Source organism: Lottia gigantea (genome assembly GCF_000327385.1).
Source record: "Lottia gigantea unplaced genomic scaffold LOTGIsca_3, whole genome shotgun sequence".
In the NCBI taxonomy this organism is placed as follows: domain Eukaryota; kingdom Metazoa; phylum Mollusca; class Gastropoda; family Lottiidae; genus Lottia; species Lottia gigantea.
The window spans coordinates 2,658,427-2,667,181 of record NW_008708986.1 but is presented as its reverse complement, the minus strand read 5'-3'; the positions used below and the strand labels follow the sequence as shown (position 1 = coordinate 2,667,181).

The 8,755-nt window shown below is 35.3% G+C and overlaps 2 protein-coding genes across 2 annotated transcripts; one reads left to right on the top strand and one right to left on the bottom strand.

The window, feature by feature from the left end:
* On the top strand, positions 1-5,008 carry LOTGIDRAFT_228568 (hypothetical protein; the record flags this gene model as incomplete). The annotated part of the gene is made up of 12 exons (XM_009057176.1): positions 1-627; positions 760-827; positions 1,074-1,206; positions 1,445-1,611; positions 1,800-1,873; positions 2,193-2,281; positions 2,588-2,817; positions 3,266-3,417; positions 3,573-3,722; positions 3,845-3,999; positions 4,509-4,652; positions 4,885-5,008. The coding sequence occupies 12 exons, from the start codon at positions 1-3 to the stop codon at positions 5,005-5,007; spliced, it is 2,112 nt and encodes a 703-aa protein (XP_009055424.1).
* A 1,460-nt stretch (positions 5,009-6,468) lies between these two features.
* Positions 6,469-8,739, bottom strand: LOTGIDRAFT_153268 (hypothetical protein; the record flags this gene model as incomplete). Its single annotated transcript, XM_009057175.1, has 4 exons — positions 6,469-6,539; positions 6,798-6,901; positions 7,970-8,090; positions 8,706-8,739. The coding sequence occupies 4 exons, from the start codon at positions 8,737-8,739 to the stop codon at positions 6,469-6,471; spliced, it is 330 nt and encodes a 109-aa protein (XP_009055423.1).
* Between the last annotated feature and the right edge of the window lie 16 nt (positions 8,740-8,755).

The window sequence follows — 8,755 nt, the reverse complement described above, 5'->3', positions numbered from 1 at the left end:
ATGAGGTCATTACAAAGGGGAACAGAGTCGCGTAGGCCACGGCGTGGTGTCAGGAATCCATTTAGATCTAAGGAGTTTCTTGAAGAGATGGACTTAAAATGGGAAATCGTTCGCGAAGTATACCACAGTTTCTATGATTCGGAATATGCTAAGATCTACGAAGCGTCAAAGAAACAAAATCGGAAACAGTCCATGGTAGATAGTGTAACGTCATCCAACAGTTTGGAGGAGAAGAATTTTCCTAAAAGACGTGAGAGTACTTTAAGGAATGTACAACCAGTTCTTTCCCCAGTAGTTGAAACCAAAACACCATCAAGCTTATCCTCTATTACTCAACCACCTTCAAGAGAGCTAACAGATTTAGGAGAAGTAGTTGCAACAAAAGACTATTCAGATGATCTCAAAAAACGTACTTCAGCAAATCATTCCTCATCGTCATTGGCACCTGACCGTGTTGGTCTAATCAATAGTGAGGATAGGCAGCAAATAGAGGATAAACCCGAGTTTGGAATACGCCACGACAAAGAGACATCTTGGATAATTCAAACACCAAGTCTTACGTCAGTGATTGAGGATTCATTAGATACAAAGGACGATGTTGGTCCCTTTCAGAAGAAAAAACCATCGGTATGTAAAAATATTATATTGATTTGCACTACTGGTGCCTTTTCGGCTGAACATACTGCATTTACTTATTTTTTAACATGGAACTTTCTAGATTATCTTTCAATACGAATTGTAAATTTAATGTTTTTTCAGCCTTTAAAAAGATTCAAGAAAGCTGTTCGAATAGTAATAATTATTACTAAATGTGTTATGTCCAATCGGTAAGAAAACATCTCACCTATCTTTATCTAATGCAAATTGAATGTAGGATCTCTTATTATTATTGTGCATGGTATTTGACTGCCATGTGTCCTTGATTCCTAAGGATACTTTTTTTATTTCATGCAAAAGAATCGTGAGCATAAAGCAACATCAGCATGGTATTTGGTTTTTGTCATGACTAAGCAAACTCCCGACTTCATAAGAATTTTATCTAACCTAATTTGAGCATTGCCTTTCTTTTATAGGGAACGATCGAAAAGAACTGAGAGAAAATTACTGTCCTGGACACAAGTACACGATGATCTCACCTCACATCGGACAGCTTATGAAAGATATGGTTTAACGTTTGACCCTACAATATTTAAAGTTACAAGAGAGGTATGTCTACGAATTGTTTTCAGTTTTTTCCTTAGCGTTATAAAAAGCAGCGTCTCTGGTAAGTTAATATATAGAAGATCAGATGTAGGAACCGGAGATATCTATCAATCTTTTAACAAGAGTGAAATGATAACCAAGTCGTCAGATGTAACACTGAGCAAGAGCAATATTTTGCGTAGTTGGGATCAGAAATTGTTTAATTGTCAAACTGTACGTTTCAATCTTTTCCATTTTGAAGGCTCAAATAAGCAATGAAGTTAAAGCGACCCTGAAAAACGACCCGTCATTAAGGACGGAAGAACAGAGAAGAATAGCCCTCCTATATCTCAATACATATATTGAAGTTTTTGGGGAGTATCCAGTGAATATGCAGAAAGCTTTGGTGAAAGTCGGATGGTATGAATTGTAAGTAATCTCAATTACTGTTCAAGATATGTTCTACAGCTAAGTGTAGGTTGTTCGTGTATGCAATTGGTTCATTAGGATCATCCTGATAAATTCAAGATTCTTGCTTTTAGAACTATTACGATTGTTTTTCTTCGTTCAGTAGATATAGCTTGACTATTGTTTATTTAGTATATATTTCCTTTCAGCTTCGATGCTAAAAGAATTGTCATAAGAGAAGGACATTTTTCTGAAAATTTCTACCTCATACTCTCAGGCTCAGGTGATTTCAGTTTTTTACCATATCTCTCTGTAGCAGTGGACATTTTAGCACTTAAACAGACTAAGAATCATTCATTAAATAGAATGAGAATTCATGCCGCGTATTCTCGAAACCACCTTAGCGCTAGGATACCTAGGGTCCGACCTTTTCACTGTTTCTAGAATACCCTAGCACTAAGATCGTTTCGAGAGTATGTAGCCTGCATCCTATATTTCCTACCTATCTCCAATGAATAAAAGGTACGTTTTCTTAGGAAAAAAAAAAAAAGGATTGCGTCTTATTATCGAAGGCTTTACTATGTTTGATTTGTGGTTTTCAGCCGTTGTAACTATCTTGGATAAAGATGTTAAAACAGGAGAAGTCTACTCTAGGACGGTGGCTCTGTTGAAGAAAGGTAACAGTTTTGGGGTTAGTAGTTCATAGTTTATTGATGAATTTGAGCTTGAAAACAGTTACACCAAAACTATGAGATGCCACTAAAGAACAACCTCTTGTTAATGATCTTCCGTAAGGAATCCGGTATTTCAACGTTAAAAACATGCAAATCCATCATGCTTGATTGAAAAACAACCTAATATGCATTGCTTGTAGGCTAGTGCCAGATGATCCCGATCATTTGTGGACATAGGAGAGGTTAACCAATAGATTTCCAGAAACGTACTTAGTTTCCTACCTGCAAATGCATTATATTCCTATTTCCGAAATAATTTTTAGGAAATTGGTTTGATGCGAGGATCTAAACGTACCGGCACAGTAACATGTCGAGAGGATATGGAAGTTCTTACAGTCGGACGTCAAGATTTCATTGATATATTTATGTATATTGAACACGATAAGGAACCTAGTCATATAGAGTACCTCAGAACTATTGATGAATTAGATGGTTGGCCCATAGAAAATCTACCCTATGATGATCCTAGAATATGTTTATTTACCTACTTTAGGTATGGCCAATATTTAAAATTATTTACCTTATGTTTCTTTTATAATTTATCCAAAACGATAATACGAGCTATGGGGAAGGTGTATTTGTATTTATTGTTTAAGGGAAATGATCGAATACTTCGCTCATCTCAATTTCATATACCAATATTGGTTACAAGAGTTTGTGATTGAAGGTTGTATAGGTGAAAGCCTGTTCAATAATCCCTTTACTATTTCTATATGTTTGGTGAATAACGTTAACCCTCAATCTTTCAATGGGGTGATTTGACGAGAGCTCATCCTACGTTAAGACAAGCGTGTTAAACAATCCTGCCAATCAAATTACCGTAAACTGATTTAACAAAAGTTATATAACGCACAATTTGGTATAGATAAACAGATATATATTTGAGCAGGATTTGGTTCTTGACTACAGACCTGATTAGACATTTATTTATTTGTTTTTAGACGAGGTGTTCTCTTGTGTAAAGATAGCAATACGTCAGATTGGATCTACATCATTAGAACTGGTTCGTGCCGGGTGTTAAAATCATTAAAATCTACCAAACCAAATATACCATTTCTCAGTCTTCATAATTCTAAATTAAACTTGAGTAAAGGTAGGTACTATAGGTCTGAATTCTATGCAAGCAATATTTTCTTTGTGTGTGTTTGTGTGTGAATAGAAATTGTTTAGTTCGGGACATATTGACATCTTGTCCATATAATCTTTAAAATCAATGTATGGTCAGATGAACTGAAATTTTATCTTCAGGTAATCTGGCATCGAAATCTCTGCAAATTCGCAATTCTGGATGTCAATGGCGCCACGAAGTTCCAAGGTCACCATTTAATGCCAAGCCAGTTCTACCAAACATCAACATCGGCAAGTCTCAAGATTTCCTACAAGAAAGTAGGATTGATGGTAATTGTATATCATTTTCATAAAATTAATTTTCATCAGTTGACAAAATAATCTTTCCTGTTTCCAATGTTTGATTGATTTGTATCACCAATGAATACACAATATGATTTATAATTTATTAGGTGAGAATACAGTACGGCATATCAATGAGCTGAACAGTATCACAAGTGGAGCCGAAGATTTAAATTCTTGTTTACCAAAAGAAGAGTCGTTACCAATAACGCCTCACGATATCACATTTGTAGAAATTCAGAAATTGGGACCAAGAGATATCTTTGTGAGTATACAATTTCTCAGTTCAACAAGGTAGTATATATTTGCATGTGAATGTTCATTATGTCGTGTAATAATTATGTGGTATTGACCTGTGGAAAGAATTTGCATCTTATGGGCTATCTAACTCTTTGGACTAAAATTCGAAACCTGAAAACATTGGTTCAAAGATCCTTTAGTTTACCATTACGAGTTCCTACCGTTTCAGCATCTTTACCGTATCTGTACCTTAACTGTAACTTACCGCGTATTTTCGCTTGCATGATATTCTAATCCTATATCGTCTATTCACAGATTTAGAAGAAAAAAACATACTTTTGGTTGTCAGAAAAATATCATGATGTCGTAGTTAGTAAAACATGAAACTATAAAATAAAAATAAAGGCCATAATAGGTAATATCGGAAACAAAGTCACTCGCAATAATGATACATTACAAACAAATCGCTAAAATAAGTTAAATAAGGATGTGTGCATCTGTTTCTATTGCTGGCAATTCTTAACCTTTTTCAAGGGTTTAGAAAATGTTCTGTTTGGAAGTATGAGGCCTACCACCAGTTCTAGTCTAGTATCAGAAGGAACAGAATGTATTTTGATCAGTAAAAAATTCTTCACCAGTCATTTATCAGAAGCTGTAACTAAAATCATGAGGAGGAAGGTAAGTGATCTCATTTTCATTACATGTGGTAGAGCAAAACCTCGGGAACAATGACTGTAAAATTATATTTCACATTCCTATGCAGGTAACTGTTTCTTTGTCTGTCAAGCAATAACGGCAATTTTCTGTTTTTGTTGGTTTCAACTTCTACTTGTGTGGAATTTTGCACACTCATTTGAAAGATAAAGACCGTCAACATTACGCATTTGCAACAAGAAACTTCTTCTTTCAGATTCGTCCATTACCTCCCAAATCAGTGTTACAGAAAAATCTTCAGATAAAAACCAATTGGGAGGCTTATAAAGATTTTACTGTAACTAATACGCTCTTACAAAGACACCAACTTCGTCATTAACAACTAAAGTGATGCCATATAATGATGATGTTTTATTAACGTATAAAAGCCACAGACACATTATACAATATAGTAGACATATATGATATACTTCAAACAAACTAAATTCTGTCCTCTTCTTCAACGACAAGATTGTAGCATGTGTTCGACATTAAAATGTTCAACTTCTGTTTGGATAGTTGGGATGGATATTTATAATAACATTGGGGTATTAGTTGCGACCTTAGCTCTTCATAAAAAGAACTGATAAAGAGAGAATGGTGTTCTGATTCCACATACTGCCAAATACAGGAAGGACAAAGCCGTTTGCATCTTGTTAAACCAAGTTGCCTGCCCTTTTCAATCAATAAAGAGTGGTTTGAGCACCTTAACTTACATAAAGTCATACGATGTACTTTAACATTGATATTAAAATATATCAAAAGTCTAATTTTGACACTTCGTATTTTTTCGTGCCATACTTGTTTATAGATTTCAATCTTTGTTTGAACAATTTGCTGAATGAATTATCAACTGATTGATTGCACCAAACCTCAGCAAACCCGTAAGCTAGATCATATTGATATTGATATATTATAGATAATATTTTCTTTTTGATTAACTAATTTAATCCAGTACTTGATTAATCTGTTATATAAATTGACAGTCAGAGTATGCCGACCAAGTTCTATAAAACATCATCATATAGTGAAAGAACTACCACTATTACAATATGCTTCTGTGGCTGGGTGTAAATTATGATATTGTATGATAATTGGTTCCAATCTGACGTCCCCCCCAGTGCTTCGGAGTTAAGAATAGGTCCGCTGTCCCCCATGGGGTGTCGTAAGAGGCGACTGAATTGGGGCTCCTCGTTTGCATATACATGTACATCACTTTGGGCCAGTAGATTCCTAGGCGGATGGCCAGTGTTATTTACTGATTCGTCTAATTCAGTTAATTCAGTTAATTCAGTTTCTTGTCATTGACAGTAATGACCCTGGGAAGTCGTTATCATCACTATCTCCTTTTGCAATTGCCAAAATTTAACCAAAATCTATCAAATATTTTCGCAACGGGTCTCTATTGATCGAATATTTTCGTAGAATTTATTCTGAATTGCTATTGAAATCTGCCAACTTGGCAAACATTCCCATTCAAGTTTCTGCATTTTTTTTTATCGTATTCAGGCGCTATAAAGCCCGCTTTGGTGTTGATGCACCTGAATACATTTCATTTCATTTCATTTCCAATCTGACATTGGTAAATCAATAACATTGTTATGCTTCTACTTCTTCTGGGATGCATACCAAATGAAACATATTAACTAGCTTTATTGCAAAGTTTGGTAAATGACACAAATGCTGGATCATTAATTTCTTGAAATTATTATAATTGAAGAATTCAAACGGTTATTTGCAATTTTTGTCACCTTCAATACAATGACAAAATTTAAACAACATAATACACTTAATGGAATTATTATGTAATATTCTTTAATGCCACAAAAACTGTTAGCAGCAACACTGCTACGTTAATTGTAATACCCGCAGCTGGAAAAAAGAAATAAATATTTTATTATGGTATTACAGATGCAGCTCAATACCACTATTATGTTTTCAACATGTTTTGGCAATTTAATTTTGAATACGTGAGTTCTTTTAATTGATTTTTGACTCCAGAGTTCCAGTCTGAATGTGATGCAGACAGCCGCACTGAATTTTATTAACACTGTTTCTTATTCTAAGATTACTCAGTGAAAAGGAAAGAAAAAAGTGGAATTAGACAGATGTCATCCTTTAACAACCTACCTCCACATTTGTAGGCGACTTCGCCTTTAATAATAACCGAACCCATATCATATGGTACTGTACATAGAGCTCTCTCAACACAGTGTTGATAACTGTCTATAGATCTAGAAAATCAAGTACTAATGCTACTGATAGGAAGAGCAATGATGATGATGATGATATGATGATGATGATGGTGGTGGTGGATAGCCTGAAACATGAAGTGAAAAGGAGTAATACGCCATTCCGAACCTAAAAATACCCTGGCAATATACGCCATTCTGAACCTAAAAATACCCTGGCAATATACGCCATTCTGAACCTAAAAATACCCAGCAATATACGCCATTCCGAACCTAAAAATACCCAGGAATATACGTCATTCTGAACCTAAAAATACCCAGAAATATACTCCATTCCGAACCTAAAAATACCCAGGAATATACGTCATTCTGAACCTAAAAATACCCAGAAATATACGCCATTCCGAACCTAAAAATACCCAGCAATATACGCCATTCTGAACCTAAAAATACACGGTAATATATGCCCTTCTGAAGTTGATTTGGCTCAGATGACTCGTGCAGGTGAAGAATTATTTTCCCAGAACAGTGGCAAACAAACTTAAAACAAATTTTTTTCGTGCACAAACAAGACCTCGGGATTCCCATCCGAATAACAAGACATCTTTTCCACACCAGCTCCTCCTACCCGCTTTAGCGACAGGGCTGGATAAATGGGTGGAATTAATATTTCAGTAATGATACACTGATACACCTAAAAACACATAACAATATACGCCATTCTGAACCTAAAAATACACGGTAATATATGCCCTTCTGAAGTTGATTTGGCTCAGATGACTCGTGCAGGTGAAGAATTATTTTCCCAGAACAGTTGCAAACAAACTTAAAACAAATTTTTTTCGTGCACAAACAAGACCTCGGGATTCCCATCCGAATAACAAGACATCTTTTCCACACCAGCTCCTCCTACCCGCTTTAGGGCTGGATAAATGGGTGGAATTAATATTTCAGTAATGGTACACTGCTAAAGCCACCTGAATTATCACTTTGCGAAATGGAGAAATTGAACGGCAAATATTAAATCGCGTCACGTACAGTTGTGCTCGAAAGCTAATGATGAAAAGTGATACAGTGAGCTACAATTAGAAATAAATATTAGATACTCACTGACATAGTTCAACTATATTTTCACCAGCATCTTCAATTTCCCTGGTGTATATTGTCTTACATTCTTCCCTTTCGCGTTCAACACAATTTCCATTACACGTTTGCAACACACTGCTGATGACTGAAAATACATTCGATCATTAGAATCTTAGATAATTACGTAAGGAATTTTACTGTGTCCAATGCAGTAGCCTATCTTCCGTGCGTATATTCATATGTATATCGTACAGGGAAAATTTGCGTTAGCTACGATCACAAAATATGGCAGATGCAAACATTGTGGAATTTGACTTCATGAATTGGGGTTTTGTTAATAGTTTGGAACACAACCTTCCCTATGCATAGAGAATTGAACTACGAAGCACAGGCTACATCATTCTGTTTGCAAAGAAATACGAACATTATTTACAACGAAAATATATCTTACAAACACTGTGTTGTACCAGACCAATAGTTTTGTGGATACCGGTTGCTCTACAGTATGCTAATAATGTATCAAGAGACAAGATGATTTTACTGAAAACTTTAATTGTACTAGTGTTTGTGGTGCGCACAGTGTATGAACCGATATATAGGTGCAATAAGAATTCTTACACTCGGTACGGGTTTTAAACACGATTCGCATCTTTTATTTTTTGTTGCATCGAAAAATTTCGCTCCGTTCACAGCACCGAAAACCATACCTACTCTATGAGCTCCTTTAAATGATACAAATGTTATAGGATGAAATACTTACCTATAAGAACTGTCAGGACGATACAAGTCTTCATGTTGATACAAGGTGGA